This window comes from Coturnix japonica, chromosome 12, assembly GCF_054131305.1.
Source record: "Coturnix japonica strain WE chromosome 12, WE-NBRP24, whole genome shotgun sequence".
In the NCBI taxonomy this organism is placed as follows: Eukaryota; Metazoa; Chordata; class Aves; order Galliformes; family Phasianidae; genus Coturnix; species Coturnix japonica.
In genome coordinates this window covers 21,731,940-21,751,386 of record NC_140674.1, presented here as the reverse complement: position 1 = coordinate 21,751,386, position 19,447 = coordinate 21,731,940, and the positions used below count along the sequence as shown (strand labels likewise).

General features: G+C 45.4%; 1 protein-coding gene across 31 annotated transcripts in view; it reads left to right on the top strand.

Moving 5' to 3' along the window:
- The window catches only part of LEKR1 (leucine, glutamate and lysine rich 1), a 58,240-nt gene that overhangs the window by 12,195 nt on the left and 26,598 nt on the right, over positions 1-19,447 (top strand). For 20 of the 31 annotated variants that reach the window (XM_085513432.1, XM_085513431.1, XM_085513421.1 and 17 more), the window contains exons 1-6: positions 1,734-2,082; positions 8,739-8,939; positions 9,772-9,986; positions 14,308-14,427; positions 14,977-15,152; positions 16,738-16,923. In XM_085513432.1, coding sequence (XP_085369558.1) covers positions 8,841-8,939; positions 9,772-9,986; positions 14,308-14,427; positions 14,977-15,152; positions 16,738-16,923 — 796 coding nt within the window. In that variant the 5' untranslated portion in view covers positions 1,734-2,082; positions 8,739-8,840. The other 11 variants (XM_085513435.1, XM_085513423.1, XM_085513422.1 and 8 more) reach the window with 5 other exon arrangements.

Below are 19,447 nucleotides of genomic sequence, written 5' to 3'. Positions count from 1 at the left end.
CGCTGCCGTACGCAGCACAAACCCTGTCCTTCCCCTGACCCCTCCCCTGCACGTCTCCTGCCATCTCTCCTCGCTCCGTCCGCCCGCTGCTCTCCCAGCCCCGTGCCTGCAGCCCCCCGGGGGGGGGGGGTTCCTAGTGCTTTCCACGCACGGAAGGGCAGCCTGGAACAGCAGGGCCAGTATAAAAAACACGCTATTTTCTTTTAACCTGGAATGACACTGCAGACCAGGGTTCAGCCCTGCGCCCCGTGGCTGCTCCCGTGTTGTGTGAGGAGGGTGTTTGTGTTTATTAGCCCTTTCCCCCTGGCGTGGACTTTGTTCCTCCGGGTTGGGATTTGCAAGCGGCGGGAGGCTTTCCACGTGTGTTTGAGGAGGTACAAAGCCTGCAGGAAAACAATGGAAATAGCTGGCTTATGACCGCTGCGTGTCACGCACTCGTTTCTCGCCTGTCGGTTTGTCCTTGGAGCTGCTCACGCCGCCTGGCAGCCGCTCAGGAGCGGTCGCAGTGGTTGGGGCTGGCACGCACGTCGGCCGGCAGCTGCGCCGTGCAGGGAGCGGGGCCAGCTCCTGCCCCGTGGGTGCTGAGATCCCCCCGGAGTGCAGCCACGGCCCCGCTGCACACACGGCCCCGCTTAAAGCGGGGAATAAAGCTCAGAGATGTTTCCCTTCAGGACCCCCAGATCCTGAGTGCAGCAAGGACAGCCCTGAGCTGAAAGCTCGGACCCTTCAGCCCCCACGTCAGTCCCCTCAGCAACCCCCTCACATCCATCCCTGCTGCCCCACACCAGCCCCCATTCCAGCCTCCCCAGCCCCACGACTGACCCCGTATCTCTGCCTGCCCCCACACTCGTCCCCCTCCAATCCCTCCATGCCATGTCAATCTCAGCCCCCATATCTCCTCCCCCGCATCCCGTCGGTCCGTCCCTCGGATCCGCACGGCATTCCCCGGCCCGTTGCCGTGCATGGCGGTGCACTGAGCGCTGCGTGCCGCTCTCCCATCCTCCTCTCGGCGCTGATCTCATCGCTTCCCCGCACGGTTCGGTCGGACATCGCGTGCGAGCCGGCTCCCCGCCCCCCCGGCAGCACGCAGGGCCGACAGCTGCTGCGAAGGCGCCGATCAAAGCGCTCCTGCCGCGATACCTCCAGCCTCATCGAGTGCTTTACGCCTTTACTTTCTTCCTCCCGACCTTCGCACATCTGTTCGCTCTGCGTGCGACCCCGCCATTAGCGCCTCACCCCGCGGGCACTGACGGGCAGGGCACACAAAGCGCCTTATCCCCGAGCGGAGCGGGGAGACGGGACGGGATTAACGGAGCCCAGAGAACGGCACGGAACGGGCAGCGGGCACGGGGGGGAACAGGAGAGACCGGGCGGGGGGAGAGCGGGCGGGGGTCGGAAGCAGCGTGGGGGGGGTGCTGGGTCCGATTGGAGACGGGCCGAGCGGATGGTTCGGCTGCGGACATGGAGCTGGACCGGGAGCGGGGGAACACGGACAGACGGGGCGGGGGGCGAGGGAGAGCCGGCATCAGGGACTGGGGGGGCGGTAACAGGGGGGTCAGGTTAATGACGTCACTGCGGGGTAGATGTAACTGGGGCCCTCAAATGACGTCACTGTTGAGGGCTCAGACAAATGACGTCACAGCCGTGCTGACGTCACCGAGCGCGTTTCCCGCCGCTGTCACGTGACGCACGCTCGGCACGCACGCGCCGTTGCCGTGGTGACGGAGGAAGCCGTTGCCGCCGGGCAATGGCCGCCCCCAGCGCCCGCACATCGCTGGGCCTCGGGCTGTGGCTCCGTGCGGCCCCGTGTGCCCTCACAGCCCCGTGTGCCCTCACAGCCCCGTGTGCCCTCACAGCCCCGTGTGCCCCCACAGCCCCGTGTGCCCTCACAGCCCCGTGTGCCCCCACAGCCCTGCCCTCCTTCCATCGCCTCCTTCCATCTCCCTTCTCCCCGCCATCCCCCAGCCAGGGGGATTCCTAAGGGCCTTCCCCGTGCACAGCGCTGACCGTGTGAGCTCCGCTCCCCGCCCGGCCATGCAGCGGCACGGCCCCGTGCACGCCCTGCCCGACGAGATCCGGAAGGTACGAACGGGAACGACCAGCAAACCGTGCGGGGTTGGGGCTGCAGGGATGTTGTGCTGCTGTATTGACGCCACACAACGTGGTCCTGGCTTGGGGCAGGATGGGGTGATGTATTACATGTTAATTTATAGGTGTGCTGTACAGGAACACAGTCACTGTGTTGCTGTTGCTGCCAGGTGAGGCTCTGGTTCTATCCCACGTCCTGTGCCATCAGTTTGGGATGGCCACGTGTTCCAGGGGATCACAAATGCAATTAGGAATGGAACGTTCCATCTAATCCCTTCTTTGTGTCTTATCACTATGTGTGAGGGTGTTCTTCTGTTTGGGAGACTGGATACTGCCAAAGTCTGAAAGTGTATCTAATAATCAACAATTCACCTGAGCATTTTGTATGGTTAGGCCAGCAGAGCCTGGATAAATCCATCCTGGAATAGTCAAGAATACTATTGAGACAGTTTGTGAACCATCAGTGATGATATCAGAGAACTCAGACATTGGGTAAGATATGCAAAGCAAGAGAAGGAGAGTGCTTAGGCAAGGGATGAACCTGGGGAACTTACAGAGCCACCAACAGCTTTCTTGGCAGCAGGAACGATGGCAGATGCTTTTGTTTATTGAGAGATGACTTTGCAAGTGTCAGCAGGATGAGCTGGGTAGGAAAAATCAGTGCAAGCTTCTCCACCAAACAAACGTGCCAAGGGAAGAGGTGAGGCTGAGTGGAGGATTGCTCTGCATCCAGTGCTGCTCTGTGCTTTCCCATGACTTACGCTGTAGCTGGTGGCACTTCAGCCCCATCTTTCTCTTGGATTGGTTCCTGATTTCCTTCTCCATCAGAGTGCTGTGTGTGTGCTGACATGAGGAGGAGGCAGATCTGAGAGCAGGCACAAACTGGGCAGGAAGAGGGTGACCTTATTTCATCCAGTGGGATTGTCAGTGTTGGCTACTTTTTGTTGAGCTTGGGTTTTAGCTTACAGTAAGGAACACACCGGTGCCAATCTAGGAGGGATTGTGAGGGATTGCTTTGTCTGCAGCATTAAGAATATCTTAGTAAGAACAGGACATAATTAGAACAAATGGGTCAGGTGCATTAGTACAAAATATACAGTATCTGATTAATCTTCCTTGACACTTTTCATACCTAACACTAAGGTGTCAGTTGTAGGTCGTAAGCAGAATAATGTTATCAAAGTTATGTTCTTATACAGAAAACAAATATTCAGGAAGGTGTTAATAGAGGAATTTGTGTGTGCAATCTGGCCTCAGTTATCTTCTCATCAGAGCTGCTGAGGTGTTGGTTCTGAACTGCAGATTTTAAGAAGAATAACACTACTGATGGGAACTTGAAAGAGCAAAAGTGGTAAAGAACTTAAAAGCTCCGTTCTTCTGGTTAAGGGGCAGTAAAACCAGATTTGCTTATTATAGAAGATGCTTGAGGGCACAGTAACGGTATTCAGATGTGTAGGAGGGCAGTGGCTGTTTTCCATCTCCAGATACAAATTAATCTTCTCTTCGCTGTTCTAGACTTGCTTTGGTTGAGTGAGAGGAACTCCAGATTTGGGGTAGTGAGCACAGGAGCAGCTCACCCAGGGAAGGTGTGGAATTGTTCCTGTGGTGCTGAGGAGGGCAATTAAAGCCAGCTTTTGCTTTGGAGTGCAGCACGGGGAGCTCTTTTGTGGCGTACTGTTATCAAAAACACCTCTGTGCAGAAGGTACATTGGTGCTTCTAAACAGGAACACGAGTATTCTCAAGTTCCTGTCCCATCCCACCCAGTCACCTCAACATGAGATACATGAGCTCTAAGGCAATGACAGGCCAAGATTTCGGGATCAGTTAAGAGCTGTGGTTTTACACATCCTTTGCTCCTGCTCGGTTTCATCACTCAGTTGGTTTGTGTTGTAGCTGCAGGATAGTTACAAGATAGGGGCTTGGTTACAAGTCACCCCCACAGTTTCCTGTATGGGTATTTTCTGCCTTTTACATACACATTCTTATTCCCTTCACATTCTCTGCTTCTTAGATCTTATAGCATCTCTTTTGGGATCTCTCTTTCCGTTTACTCCTAGCGTAAGTAGGCTTTGTGCCAGCTGTAGATCACTGTGCCAAACAGAGCACATGCTCCCAACGTGTAGCTGAGTGGCCAGTGGAACATACGTACCCAGAGGGAGTAAGTGAAGTGCTGTAATTTCTGCTGCAGAATCCAGAATGCTCAAGGCTGGGTGCTGCTTTGGGTTGGCTTGTTCAGCTGTGTGCTCATGAGGTTGTAGTGCTCAGAGCAGATCAGAGTAAGGGATACAGAGCTGTCATTGTTCCTCTCTTCCATGCTGTGGATGCGTGGAGCTTTGTGAGCTGTGTGTCAATGGTTAGAGCAGCAATATGACTGCCTCCAACACAACGCCCTTCTGGAGGCTGTGGGGCTGAGGGGTAGGGATACAGCCTATCCTGCACACAGCCCAGCTGCCAGAGCCTGCCTGGGAGGAAGACCTGGTACAGTAAAGCCATGGATGTCATAGCAGAAGCTGAAATAAATCGACTGCAGGCTGGGCCCAGCAGGTGTTGTGCCATACACAATGCAAGATGAGTGCTAAATGGGGGGAAAAAACCCAGCAGGTAAGTGAGCATCAACATGTCCTTTCAATGTGAGTGGATGGGAAGATACAGTTTTTGTCAGTTTTTTCATCTCAGTGAAGTGGGAAGCAAAACTGCAGCCACCTACAGAAGGGGGTCAAGTGACGCCCTGAGTCATCAAAGTAGCAAACAAAGCTACATCTCATTTTATATTTTACTTGGCAAATAGGTGATCCTTACTTAATGCGAATAACAAAATTAATTGGGCACGAGATATCCTTAAGTATTAGTAGTTCTCATCCTGGGAGCTTAAGAAAGTGAGCAAAACAGGAGCTTCGAAGCTACGTTGTGCATCAGTACAGGATGTTCCGTGGTATTTGACTATCCACAAAACATCATGTGCATTGCTAGCAGCAAATGGTTACTGATTACACTGTCCACATGTGCTATAGATTGGGTGCATTATGGTGTCTTTATGAGCACATTATGGTATCCTTTCCTTACTTTTCCTGGCTTTGTTTGAATCTGGGGTTATTTTTCTTTCCATAGGTTCTTATGCAGTTCCAGCTGTGTTAATTAGCTGAAGAGTCAAATCTGTCCATTGAGACTGACTTTGTAGATGTGGTACACAGTGTAGTTATGTGTGTAATACTTGAAGCAGCGTTGATATCAACAGTTTGGAAGCAGCAGTGTTCCTGTTCACGCCCCCTGGATGAGCACAGTGACATGATGTGAATGTTCTCAGTGACTGTAATGTGCTTTGGAAAAGTCAGAAATTTTCTGCTTATTTTTGGTACGATCCCATGTATTGCAACGTGAAGAGATTTCAGAAGCCGTTGCCTCATGAGCAGTGTGGCCTACACGGCACGGTGGGCATGTGGTAGGTGTTAGCAGTGCTCGTGTGAGGCTCTGCTGTTACTTCTGGTGCTGTATGCTCTTTATGATTCATTAGTCTGCTTTAAACGCAAGCAGGAAACCATTAAAACTACCTGAAATATGAGTATTATTTCCTGTTGTGGCAAACTAATTATCTCGGGGCATATTTTGAATGAAATATTTGGGACTGGGGCATTCTGTTTTTACTGCAATTTTTAGTGGTATTCATATGGATTCAAGGCAAGTACTGTGGCTTTTATTTTGCATCTGCTGCTTTTATGGATGTTGAGTAAATAATTATGTATGTAGCATGGCTTAGCATTGCAACCTGTGGTGGTTTAGCATTGCAACCCAGAACGCTTTCGGACCTGGTGCTGGTTGCAAACTGCTCACAGAAAACTGTGTTTTGTCTTTAAAGAAGTGAAACTTTTGCAGGGACTCTTAGAATCCTTCCATGAAACAATAAATGAAGTTCTGTTTTCTGGAGTTTTGTGTATTGTTCTGGTACAGAGGTAGCTTGGACAAATGCAGTGTTGTGTTGGTTTTGTTTCCTATTGGGCCAGTTCTTGGTTCAGCAGCCTCAGTTTGGGGGGGCAATTAGTGCAGCATTGTGTCATGGAGGGGCTCGGAGTGCTGCCATTCCCCAAAGCTCTGCCTCCCTGCACTGCAGGTAGGTATGTGTGGTATATCTGTGCTGCTGGCTCTGTGCTTTCGTGTCACTGGGTATTCCAAACCTCTTAAAGAATCTCCCTGGCTGAGGACATAAGGTCTCACTTTAGGAGTCATGGCTGTCTCTCAGTTTCCCATTACCGGCTGTTTCCAGCACCATATTCCATATTCCAGCACCATATTGGCCCATATTCTGGACACCTTAATGCCCAGGTGCTGCTGAGTCCCTGGGGAGACTACTTTTCCTTTAATGAGAACTTAGGTCTGTGTGATTGTTGTCAGTGGAATTGGAAATACAAGCAGAAGAGAGCACAGTGCCCAACTCCACACCCCTGTAGCTCTTTGGTCAAGCAGAAATGATGTAAATTCCCATCCTGCTATTTCAGAAGCTTGAAAAGAAGCTTGTTATTCAGAGGGCTAAAAATGGGCCAGACCGCCAGTCTTTTTTTCCCCTTATAACTTATGCTGTCCGTATGCTCACAGCGTTGAGTCAGACAGATGTGACTACCCATCTCACTGCTCCTGGGAGCTGAGATCCATGTAACCATGGAGTAACAGGAGTTCTTCCAAAGCTGAACACAGCTCTGGGTCGGAACTGCTCCCACAGTTGCTGTAGTGGAACAGCTGCTGGAGTAGCGTGGCTCCGAGTGCTGCCTCGTGATGTGGTTTGTTCTGGACATAGCTCTCGTCCTTTATAGCATCTGGTGTAACGTATGTCAGAGCTGTAGCTCTGAACCTTCCTCGTTCAGACACTTTGTCCTCAGCGAGTTTCTTTGTTTCTCTTTTTGTTGTCAGCACACAGTACTGTGATTTGCTAAATCAAATATCAGGGTTGTTTTTAGTATCCCTGTTATCTTTTGATGTCCTGTTTGCCCTGAGTATCCCTGTTCTGGGTGGCCAAAACCACAGTATTAAATTACCTTCAATCAGATTATTAACAAATGGAGTTCTTTTTCAGTTCACTGCTTATCCTCACAGTCCCTTTTCTGGTCACAGCTCTCATCTTTTCATTTTCTGTTCTTTCCAAACTGGATTTTTTTTTTTTTTTTTCCCTCTTATCTCAAATGCAAACAGGAAAAAGATAATGATAACAGTCCCTTGGTCAAATGTAAATAGGGAAATATGGAATCAGAAAGCACAGATCTCTTAGTGGTTACTCAGTGATAATCCCCTCCCGGAAGAGGCAGCTCTGTAAGCAAAAGAACTCACGAGTTTCCTGTGTGCTTGTGCACAGTGGCTGATGAGCCTTGGTGCCTTGGGTACCGGGGACAGTCTTGAGTGGGATCTTCTGTGTAGACCTGCATAAGGCTCTATCCTGTATGCACTGCCTGCCCAGGGCTGAGCCGTGCTCCAGAGCAATCCTTAGTAAAGGAACCTGTTGAGTCCTTGGTGCCCACCTGGCACCTGTAGAGCCCCAGTACTTGTGCCCTTGGTGCTGAGATTAGCAGTAAATGACCAAACATCCCAGTTCACAAATGACTGAAGGATGACAACAAAGAATTACATGCACAAACAAAGCAATGTTATTTCTCTTGGAAATTGTGCAAACCCCAAATCCATTTTGTTTGTAAGTCACTTTGAAAGCATGCTAATGCTTTCTGACTTCAGCCTTTGGAGCAGTGGAGCTGTAAGATGGCGTTGTCATTATGTTGGAGGATGAGATCAGCACCTGCAGCACAGCAGTGTTCCCCTGTACTGGTGCTTCAGGAGATGCTTCAGGTGCCAGCGAGGAGAGCTCTGCTTTGATGGTGGCAGTGAAAACTAAGGAGAGCTCAGTGAGCCGGTGCTGTGGTGGTGTTTTTCAGCCCTGGTACCCAGTGAAATTTCTATAGCTGTTTGTTTGAAAGGCAGCGGTGCTGCAGGAGAGCACGATGTTCTTTGGGGGATAAGAGCTCCCTCTCTGTCCTCCTTATAACAGCTCATTTTGTCCTTTTTCAATAGAGTAATTTTAGTGCTTTGGAACCTAACGATGTTTATCCCAAGTAACAGTTTCATATTTCCAAGCACAGTTTGCAGCTGCCAGGAAAAACAAGCTTGAGTTTTCAGTTCATTCAGAGCAACTGGAACGAGGGGTGTTTTAAACAGGGGCAGAACGTAGGAACTGGAAGATAAAGTTTGGTCTGGCGATTCCAGGGCAGCCTGAAATACCATTTTCCTCATGCTGTATTGAAATCGTGGGGTGATGGATCTTCTCATAGTTAGTTTCTAAGAGCTGTTTTCCTGCCTCTAAGTGTTTCTTATTTCCATTTATCCCAACGTTCCAAAATGTCCTTATTTTAATTTTCTAGAGCATGAGGAATTATTGTATTTTACTTATTTAACTTAAGCTGTTTGCACTCTTTCATTTTTTTTTATTATTTTTTTTTTAATTTTTACTTTTTTTAGGCATTTTGTTAGAATTGTAACCGTTAATTGCACGATAGGTTGAAGGATGCTTTAAATGCTCATTAGACAAACAACCACAGCTGTGGCTGCTGTCAGTTTCCAACTGCCATACTTCAAAGCTCACCCATAGCTTTCTGCTGCTTGGAATTTGTCCCTTTAGCAGTGCAATGAGTGTCCCCTGCTCCAGTCTTACTTCTGACTGTTTCCTCACAAATGCACATGAGCTGTGATCCAAGAACAGGGCATGTTCTAGGATGGCAGAATGAGAGTGACCCGGGCTGGAAGGAGCCTGAGGAGATCCCTTGGCACAACCTTTGGTCGCAAAGGGAGCCAGAAGGGAATGGGATCCTGCCCTGTGCTGGTGAGTGGTGCTTACGTGTCCCATGTGCAGTGTCAGGCTGCTGCGTGGCTCTGGCTGGCGTAGTCAGTCTGTATTCCTTTCTTGGGCAAGCTTGGTCCTGTGGCACTGTAAGCTGAGTGGTTTTGCTTTTTGTTTCCTGGAAATGAAAGTGATTAAAATACACAGGGATGACTGATACTCTGAGTAACAGGAGTGTATCAGATTCTGATGGTCTGCCTGGACATTTTTGTGATGTGTCACTTACTGCAAAGCTCAGTGATTTTATCGCTTACAAAAGCCTGTTTCCTACTTAATAAATGGCGTTTTAATTAATGTCTTTATGTACTCTATCAATTATGAATATTTCACACCTAGCAAACTACTTATACTTTCCATCACTCTCAAGTACCATTTGCTCTATATCACAATGACAGGGCTCTTACTTGGGTTATTTTTGTATAGATGACTGAATTACATCACTACTCACTTTTCCTTTTGCCTTCTCAGCTGGGTGTGAGTTGACAATAAACAGTAACGTTTTCTGGCTCATGCAATCAGAGATTTCATTTAAAATGTAATTTTGTAAATCACAGAATACTTAATCTTATTTATAATTAATATATTAAACATAGCTCTGAAATATTTCAGTGTAGAGTTCTGGTGGGAGTTCCTACATAGTAAACTGCATAATTGATTATCCTGTGAAGATGCCCATAAGCAGCAGTACAGGTATGGTTACAGCAATAATGCAGTCTGATCATACGTGTTCCAAAGTTTTATGGAGTCACTCTGGTTTTGTCACTGCATTCAACTTGTTTCTTGCATAGGCTCTAACAATTTCCTTTCTTCTTAGATGTCTCGGGATCAGACGGTGTGTAAATACTGCGGCGTCAGCTATTTGATACTTCATGAATTTAAGGTGATGGAAGAAAAAATAAAAGCAATGGAAAAGGAGATCAAGTTTTATGAGGGAAGTATAGAACGGGAAAAAGGACTTCAGGAAGAATTGCAGTCTCTCTACCAAGACCTTGAACGCTGCCGAGCTGATGGGGAATCTAAAACAGAAAGGTCAGAGCACATTGTCCGGTGTGATGTTTTTTCCTAATGTCTGTGTATTAGGTCATGTCATTCCAAAGAATAGAAAATACAAGTAAGTTTTATCTTTTTTTAGCAGGTGTAACAAATATACTGTAATATTGAAATCACATCTTGTGGCATTCTCTAGACATGAGTTTTGAATTCTATAGTAGTTTAAAAACAGTCAGTGTACTTAAAGGAAAAGAAAGGCTGGAAGGCAGTTTGGGGGTATTTCCTCCCCGCTGCACCGTTCCAAGTGGAAATGATCAACTGTTGCATCTTATTGTTTTGTCATAAAAATATTTGTAATACCTCTGAAGAAATCCCACAGCCCTGCGAGTTTCACCGCTCTGAAGTTTGCACTTACTGTCTCATAGTAACACTAAAAATCAGCGTTTGTACCCTGGGAAGCTCACAGTTCACTGTCTGTGTGATGATACAGAAAAGCAAGTGATGGTGCAGAATAGCAAAGCAGTTCTGAATGTCTTGGGTGCTGCCCGTGGCTGTGCTCTTCTGAAGTAGGAGCCTGCAAACACTTAGTGCTGTTTCACTGTTGCAAAGGTCCTCCCAGTTCAAAGGGGCCTTTTGTAGTCTCCAGATCTCCAGTGCTGCAAAATGTCTGTGTGTTCAAGTAGAACAGCAGACTGAATAGTATGTGCAGAGGAAGGAGAAACTTGTTGGTAATTCCTTGCTCATCTGAATCACACTGTCAGAAGCTCATGTATGGGTCAGTCCTTCTGGTTCTAAGGGCTCCCATTCCTTGTGTGACTGACTCACAGCTGGCTGCAGTGGATCTAGGCCTGAAAATACAGAGCATTTGGGGAATTAAGGTGCTCTCCCAGGAGACTGGGAACCCTGGGGGGAGAAACAGTTATGGATTGTCTGTACCACTTACTTTTTTGCTTTGTTTTATTCATCACTCAAATACTCTGACAGTTAAACATAGCTCTTAGTAGATTCTATTTAGGACAGCATTTGGTAACGTAGCAAATAAAACATTCATTTGAACACACAAGTTCACACAAGCTTGAATAAAACATATATTTTGTGGCTCACCCAGCTCGTACTGTATTTCAACACTTTTTCATTCGGGCTGAACCTGCCTCCCCCACCCTCAAATTGTCAGTGTTTCTTTGGTTTGACAGCATGTTGCTCCTTGTTCCTCCCAGGGCTCTGGGTGGCACTTGTAGCAGCAGCAGCACTCTGTGTGTTAGCAGGTAGGTGACAGCATGTTCCTGATGAGGACCATTTGCCAGAGGAGGAGCTGCATTCTCCTTTAGCTGACTTTTTGTAGCAAAGCCGGAAGAGTTAATGAAATTTTTATCTCTGCATTTTTCCCCCTAAGGCTTGACTTGATTTAAAACCTGCTGAAATGGAGTACTTTCAGTAGGCTTTCATTCAGATCATAAATCAACTTTTGTGGCTTGTTAAGTCAGCTGTCTAAATATTCCTTATCTCCTTTGTGCCGTCCCAGGTCTCTGTTGTTACCTTGGGCCGTTGGCACAAACTAACCACTTGGTGTATTATCTTCTTCCTGGTTCTTGTTGACAAATTGTTCTTCCCAAACTGCAAGTTTTTATCAGAAACCAAATACAGCCTTTTTCATCTCTGGTAGACCAAGAGATTTAATCTTTCTTGTTAGATGCAGGCGGTTTCACTTTTATATTCCTTTCCGGTTACTGTATTGCTATTGTCTGTACCTGTGGTTAACCTTGAAAGCTGCCTGGGAACTTGTGGAACTTGGTCACCTGCCTTCTTGGGACTTGGTCAGAAGAAGGGGAACTGTCATGGGGTTACCACCCTAAGCTGCTGGAGGTTCAGGTGTGCTGGAATTGAGCCCCTCTGCATGGGAGCCCTGCGCTCCCCCTCGGGCTGAGGTTACTGACTTCGCTGCATGTGGGTACCCTCTATGTATAGTCTGATCACTTTTCTAACTACGAATATAAAATATATAAACTAGGCTTAAAAAGATGATAGTGCTGAGCAACATGAATGTGAGAAGCAAAAACATGTTATGATGGTTAGACCTGAAGAAGTGTAGGTACCACAGAGTGAGACTTGTCTGAGATCCCTCATAACTGTATTCCTGAAAACCTTTTGTACAAACCAAGCTGAAGGAGTTAACTGTTGGTGGTTAGCATGCCTTAACATCAGTTCTTTTCTATGCAGTAATCAAATTGCTCATAACTGTAACCTCAATTTTCAATCTGTTGATTCAGGTACCTCTACTCCCTTAGAAGAATTGATCCCGGAGTTATGTTGTGAGGGTGGAGATTCAATAGATTGTAACTATTGGAGCTGAAATTGGTAGCCAGATAGGTAGCACTGGGAAATAAAATACTGGGTTTCTTCAGAGGTGGATCTTGAGCTGCTTGTGATGAGGCAGCCATCCTTCTGTCATTGTTTGCCAGGCTGGTCCGCTGTTTTACCTTTGCTTGAATGCAGATAATCCAGACTGTCTTCACAATACGCTTTATTTCTCTTGAGTTAATAGAGATAGCAATTAGTGCAAGATCACTATGTTCTCATACTTCTCTTTTAATTAAGTCATTGAATGATCTACTGAACTCTTTGCTTTGTGCTAAATATCACCCAAATAACGTGCTTATTTTGTCCTCCTTATGGGGATGAGGGTAAACAGAGTGCGAGTGTCTCGCCTTGTCTGCCTGTTCTCTGTGTGTGAATGATGAAACAATGTAGGTAATGTCACGTTGAACTCTGAGAGTGCAATTCCATGCTAACCTCATTAAATCAAATCTTTGGAATGGAAAGAGAAAGAAAATGTCTGTTCCTACTTGCAAGTTGCATTTTAAAACTCAGATACAAAGACATTTACAGGTAGGTAGGGAAATGTTTCCTGGGAAAGTAATGCCAAAATTAAAAATATCTGTATATATGTTTTCCTTTCAGTGATCACAGTTGGGCCCCAACAGCTTGCTTCTTAAGCACCAGATGTTCAGTTATGGATTTGGCAGAGCTCTGCAGACCCAGGTTTCTCTAGCAGAACTGCTGTTTGTTACATTTGCATTTTCATGCAGATGCATTATAGATGATCCATCTGATAACATTAGCTAACACACATGAATATTAAGGCTTAACTTCTTGCTACAAATCATTCTTGTTTTCTCTGTATTTCTAAAATTGAAGAAAATGTTAGTGTAATACCTCTGCCATCCTTTGGTTATGTGAAATACTTGTGGATTCAAGTGTTTATTTACTAGTGACAGTGAGTCACTCATAGACAAATAGATCATTTATTTACTTGACTTGCACGAGTTGGCTCAGCTGTCTGTTAGTTCTGTGCACTTCCATTCATTTCATTACAATTGTGGGAATAGCTCAGGAGCTGTTGAACAAACAATGTTTTCAATGTAGATAGTTACACTGCTATAGCTGTGCTTGAAAGATAAACAGATCAGAATCACTGCTATATTGGGAATGGTCAAAAGGTGATTTTTTTTTTTTTAGAGGCCAAGAGAAAAGTGCAGTTGAGCTACCAGCCCCTGTGGACATTGTGGCAATAATGGGTTGTGGCCTGTGTGTGCAGCAGGGCTGTGGTGCAATGGAAAGCTCCCCAGTGCACCCCATGGGCCATCCTCCTCATGCAGGCAGGTGCTAGTAGAAAAGAAGTGTTGGGTTTCTTGTCCCATGTGTCATCATGGGGCCATTTTGTTTCAAAAGAGATGTACAGTACTTAAAGCAAGTCACATGAGGACACGGGGAGGTTGCTCTATGATTATCAAATAATGATTATGAAAAAGCCACATGCCAGTGTTAGCAAATGCTCTCAGCGGCCATCCACAGCAGGCATCTCTGCACATTTCCAGGGTGTTGCATGAGATGTGCCCAGTGGAACACATGCTCTGCTGGCCCCAGATTGGAGCCGGGCTGTGCTCTGTGCTGGTCTGACTGGCAAGAGCTGAGGCTGAGAAAGCCCATAGGCAGGGAAAGCCCCATCTCTCTCAGCATGCTGCCCTATCTGATCAGCTGTCTGCTTTCAGTCCTACTTCTTTGAGGTGGGACGCAGTGCAGACCCTCTTCTCAGCTGGGTGCTGCAGCAGCACTGAGATAATGGGGTCTGGGCACTTCGTACCATACATCTCCTAATCTCATGTGCATGAGTGTAATTGAAGCATAGATGGAACAAATTTTGATTTGTATTTTTAATAGGGTCCTGATAACACTCTCCCTGCATTCTCTCCACTTTAAGGTTGATATATCACCCTGAAAGAGACAGATATCGTTGCTGGAAAGACTTCAGTATATTTTTGTTTTAAAGTTGGGTAATAAATCACTTTATTTACATTTATAGAATAACAAGTCTAACAATGGAGTTAAAAAACAAACAAGATGAACTAAAAAACGTGAAAGAAGATTTGCGGTATTTCCAGGAAGAAAAGGAAGCTGCCCATAAGCAATCCCAGGTGCTCAGGTGAGAGCCTAGAAAGCTTTGCTTTTTGCAGTGCCTCTGGTATGTGGTCAGCTGAAAAGATTTTTGAGGTAGGAGGAATGCTGTGAATGAGAAGTGTTTGGAACCATCCCCTGGGTTTGCCTTATTCATGATAAATGAGGTTCTGTAGTGTCAGCAGGGGTAACCTGAACATGTGGTTGCTGATATCCTTAGCAGCTTTTTCACAACTTAAAAAGCATTAATTATCACTTAGAAGGAAGTGGGCACATCTTTCAATACAGCGGGGATACAGTGTGCCTTACAGTTTTTTTGGTGAGAGTTCAGCATGAGCCTAGAGATGTAGTTCTTTAAGCACTGGCTCTGATTTCTTAATAAAAGTAACTGTTTCATTTTTACATGTAAGTTTAAATTCAATGTTTAGAAAAATATTGATTTTATAGTAAACTTCTTCCAGTGTATTTCATACTGAATTGTAACCCAATATGCTATAAAGTATCATGTAACAGAAAAGTAGTTATCAGGCTTACAAGTAAGATATTTTCTCATAGCTGCTATTTTTCTGACTTGCAGAAGTACATTGGAACACCATTGCTCAACTCTGAGCAGGGCTGTCTGTCTGTTTCCTTTCATCAGAAGAGAACTAGAAAGTATTAAAGAAGTTGTGTCCAGTAACCTAGAGAGCTGGGCTGCCCTGAAAGAAGACATTTTTCAACAAATAAGAACTGTTAGCAAAGAGGCTTTGACAGGTAAATTATCATGTTGTGTGCTGACAGGCAGTGAGTTTGAAATCTCAGAGTTATGCTTGAATAACACTTCTGCTCTGCCTCAGCTGGGAGAGGAGTTTTGCTGGGAAAACAATGCAGTAGTGTAATGGCAAACGGCACCATCCAAAGGATCCAAAGAAGCTGTGTGTTGGCTCTTGCAACTTTAATGTCTTTGGTCATACTTTGCATGTTCGTACTCGAATCCTCACGGGTTATTTTTGTGTGTATCAGTTGATAAACCAGTATTTGGTCTGGTGTATAATTGTATCAGGTTTATAAAGTTGCAAAGCTGGCATCACCCAGCTGATCAGGAGGGTCCTGTCTGCAGAGCCAGCACAAAGAAATCGCTCTGTGGCATCCCTTGTTGTAGCAACAATCAAGGGAAATGTCAGTGTCTTGCACTTTGATTCATGACTTCATCTCCTAATTAGACTGAGCACAGAAAGTATTGTGCGTTCCTAAGAATTCCTCTCTTCCTGTGTTCTCTGTGTTCTTTCTAGCTAATCAGGAGAGTATGTACATGCCTTTCTGCAGACATATTCAGGTTCAAGGAGTTTCATAACATTGCTAAGCTTCTTTTCTAAAGTATTTGCTTTGTTTGCTGGAACTGTATGTGTGGAAGCTGTCTATTGGAGCAGAAGTACAGCCTTTCAGGTTCTTTTAATTATTTGTGCTACTATGGGTGCTAGTTATTGTCAGCTGCTTTCAACACATCCCACTAAGAGCAGCGCCACACTCTGAATATTATACACATCCTTAGATCTGGCTTTCTGAAGTAAGGTAGTCACACACCTTTATTTCAGCCTCTGAGCGATGTTCTGAAGCCTTTGTCCTCTGTTTTATGAGTTAACATGTTGTGACATGTGAACATATGATGGCTTTATTTTGTCTTACTGTAATTTGCAATAAGATTTTCAGAGCTTGTTTTCTCTAAGAAACTTCAAGGGGAGAAATGTTACATGAATTGCTACTCCTTATGCCCAGACCAGTTGCCTTAGTTTGAAAAAAGAAATTATAAAACCCACTGTGTATGTATGACTTTAAACCTTGGTTACTTAATGGCAAGTAAACGTGGGTATAGAAACTTAAAACTTTTTGCCATTTACACTGTTTAGTCTAACAATAAATTGATGTGAGTGTGGAGTAGGGCTACGGACTACTTGAGTCCTGAAGCTGTAAATCATGTGTGGAGCAAGGGAAGGTGATGATATTGCCCTCTATCAGGACATAAACATGCTTGTGAAGGTATTTGTCAAGATACAGTTAGGAAGACAATACAGGGACAAGCTGCTTACCCTTTCCAAATGTCAGTGAAGCCTCCAGAAGGAGCAGTCTCCAAATAAAGATTCTGCTCCCTCAGCTTCCTTAAATGAGAGCAAGGAAGGGTGGACCCTGTGGCTGCACCTTCTCGTTGCTCACGTGCATTGCTTGCACCTGTAACGCAGCTTCTCACCTGCTACTCAGTCACTGGTTCAGGCCCTGACCTAGCAATCATCATACATCAGGTGAGATGCTTTTTAATGAAGAAGGTATATTTGACAACAGCTTATGTGATTTTTCTCCTCAGAAATACCCAAACTGAATCAAAAGTTAGCAAAATCCCAGAGGGAAAATGAGTGCCTTCAGGAAAAGGTAAAACATCTGACTCTGGTGGCTGATACAGTTGAGCTGAAAAATCAACAGCTTCAAACTTCTCTTCAGCAAGGGAGTGAGCTACAAAGCAGATGCCATGAGCTACAGAAGGAAACATTAGGTAAGAGAATTTTGAGATTCTAAGCAAATAAAATGAAATGTAAAGTTCTGACCGTTGCTGTGACTGCACTCAGCAGCTGAATTCAGGCTCTAATAAAGCATTGTTAGTATCTCTCGAATCTGGATTCTTTAGAAAGCAGCACTGTATTTGTGGTGCTGACTCAGAGGTGTTTTAGGGTATTTGGAACGTATAGAGGTTGTGCTGTTCCAGACATGGCTTTGAGCCATCAAACTGGCACTGTGATTACCATGCCCCCTTATGCACAGTATGTTATTTCAGATCTAAAGCAGTGGGTCTCAGTGCTAGTCATGATGAAGGAATTTCATTGATCCTTCAGTAGCAGTGATAATATCAAACGTAGGACTGAGGAGTGGAAGACTGCAGTGACTGTGGAAGACTCATCCAATGAGTTATCGACCCAGACCACCAAGGGCATGTTTTATTTCTGTCACAGTGTAACAGTGCTGTTAGGAAAGCTCCAGCAGAGGTGGATTTGAATGCCAGATATGAGCAGATAATTTTACAGCCTTCACCTTATTGCCTTTTTGTGGTACAGGCTCTCGCTGTACTGGAGATTGCTCAAGCAGGCAGAAGACAGTCAAGGTGACTGGCTCAAAACCAGCACCAGAGTTGCAGATCCTGCAATTATTTATTGCAGTTAATCAAGCTTTCTCTGCTAGGAGGGTAGTGTTTATAGAAGGAAAGTTTGTTTGATCTTTTTCTTGTGCCATTCAAAGAAAGCGTCCTGAAGTTCTATAATTTAGCAACCTGGATGTTCCACTGGAAATGCTGATAAATTGCAGTTATTTGCAAGCTATTTTATGGTGGTTGTCCCAGGCTCTCTGAACAGATCCCATGCAGCAGTGCTTTGGTACCTGGCTGTGACTTGGTTGCACAGTGTTGTGTTTTGATTGTATTCTTACTCCTTTTGCCCCAATACCTGACTTTCTTCTGTTATATCACCAGAAAAATAACTTTTGCTCCTTCTCAGGTGCACTCTGCCATTCCCTTTGTGTTGAAATGCCTTTTAATTTTTCACACAAAGTAAGAAACTTGTGGGTGGCACAAGTTAAATTTCCATCGCTGCTGTGCAGCCTGTTGCGGTTCCTTCCTTAAGCAAGCACTGACAGCAGTTGTGCTTGTAGTGTTGAGGACCGAAGATGTTTCCTATTGTGGGGAGTCACATTCAGTAAATCTCAGCTGGTGTTGCTCTTTGCTGGGTGAAGTGGCTGTGTGTGTGCATGTGAGAGTTTCAGTGATCTCAGTGGTAGTTCACATGCATTCTTGGGAGCTGGAATGTTGGCACTCGCTGCTGCTAAAGTCTAAAGTCCAGTAGTTTGGTGTCCTGTCCTCCCTGCTGAAAGATGGCACAGTTCAAAGGACAGTGCAGGAGCTCCAGTAACAATTACAGGACAGTCTGTCTTCCTTACATGTCTCATCCTGATCTAGAACATCTTCGGATCTAATAAGACAGTCTGTTAAGCCTTGAAATACGTGGCTTAATATCCTTACAATAAGATGTTTGTATCACCACATTTATACTGATATGAGAACGACCCAGTGATACAACTGGAGTGCCCTTTTCAGTTTTGTAAAGCTGTTTCCTTCAGAGATTCCTGTAAGTAATTAGCTTCATAGCTTGCTTAGGTAGCATTGCAAAGATACATTTTCTGCCTTACTTTCCCTCATTTTTAAACTCTGTGCAGAACTGCTTTGTTTTATGTTAGAGGATGTGGTGCTTGCATGGTGCTACAGCCTGGATTCTCAAAACCCAGATATGGTCCCTTAAGTTTCTACTCTGCATTGGAACATCACTCCAAGCAGAGATAATTACTTTCTAGCTTTTTATGCATAGCATTGTGCACTGACTGTAGTATATAACAGTGCCACATCCTGAGCAGGTTCAGACTAGTTCGTGCATAGCATAGCAACTTTTGTGCTGAAAAAAAAAGAGGATCTTTGAGCTTACAGAGAAGCTTCTGATCTAGAAGCCCAGCTCTGCTCTTTGGACCTTCCCCATGTGTTACTGTACAAGTCTACCAAGATTGCTCAGCATTTCCAATTAAAAGAGCGTAGTTTTCAATGGCTTTGAACATTGCCAGTCTTTGTTAATCAATGATTTTTTTTTTCCAATTAAAACAGATGTAGCTTTCACAAGAGTAAGACGGGTGGGAAAGTTATTGGATTTCATGTTTTATTGTGCAAACTTTGAAAAACCCATGAACTTTCTGTTCTCTGAGAAAGGACTTTGGGACCGAGAGCTTTAACAGTGTTCTTGACATAGAGGACCAAGTTAAACTGATGCCCAAGCCTCTGGAAACATTAAATACCCATTTGTTACTGTGGTGGCTGAGCTCTGTTTGATGTTCTGGCTGCAGAGCACTGGGTTGAGGAGTGCTTTCCCATGCACTGTTTGTTCAAATGTCCCTGTGGCTGTCTGTAAATAAGCTCACACTGAGCAGAGAGATGTGAGCCTTGAGTAGCTGGAGTTTTTTTCATCCTGTGTGTGTGGGGGGACGGACAG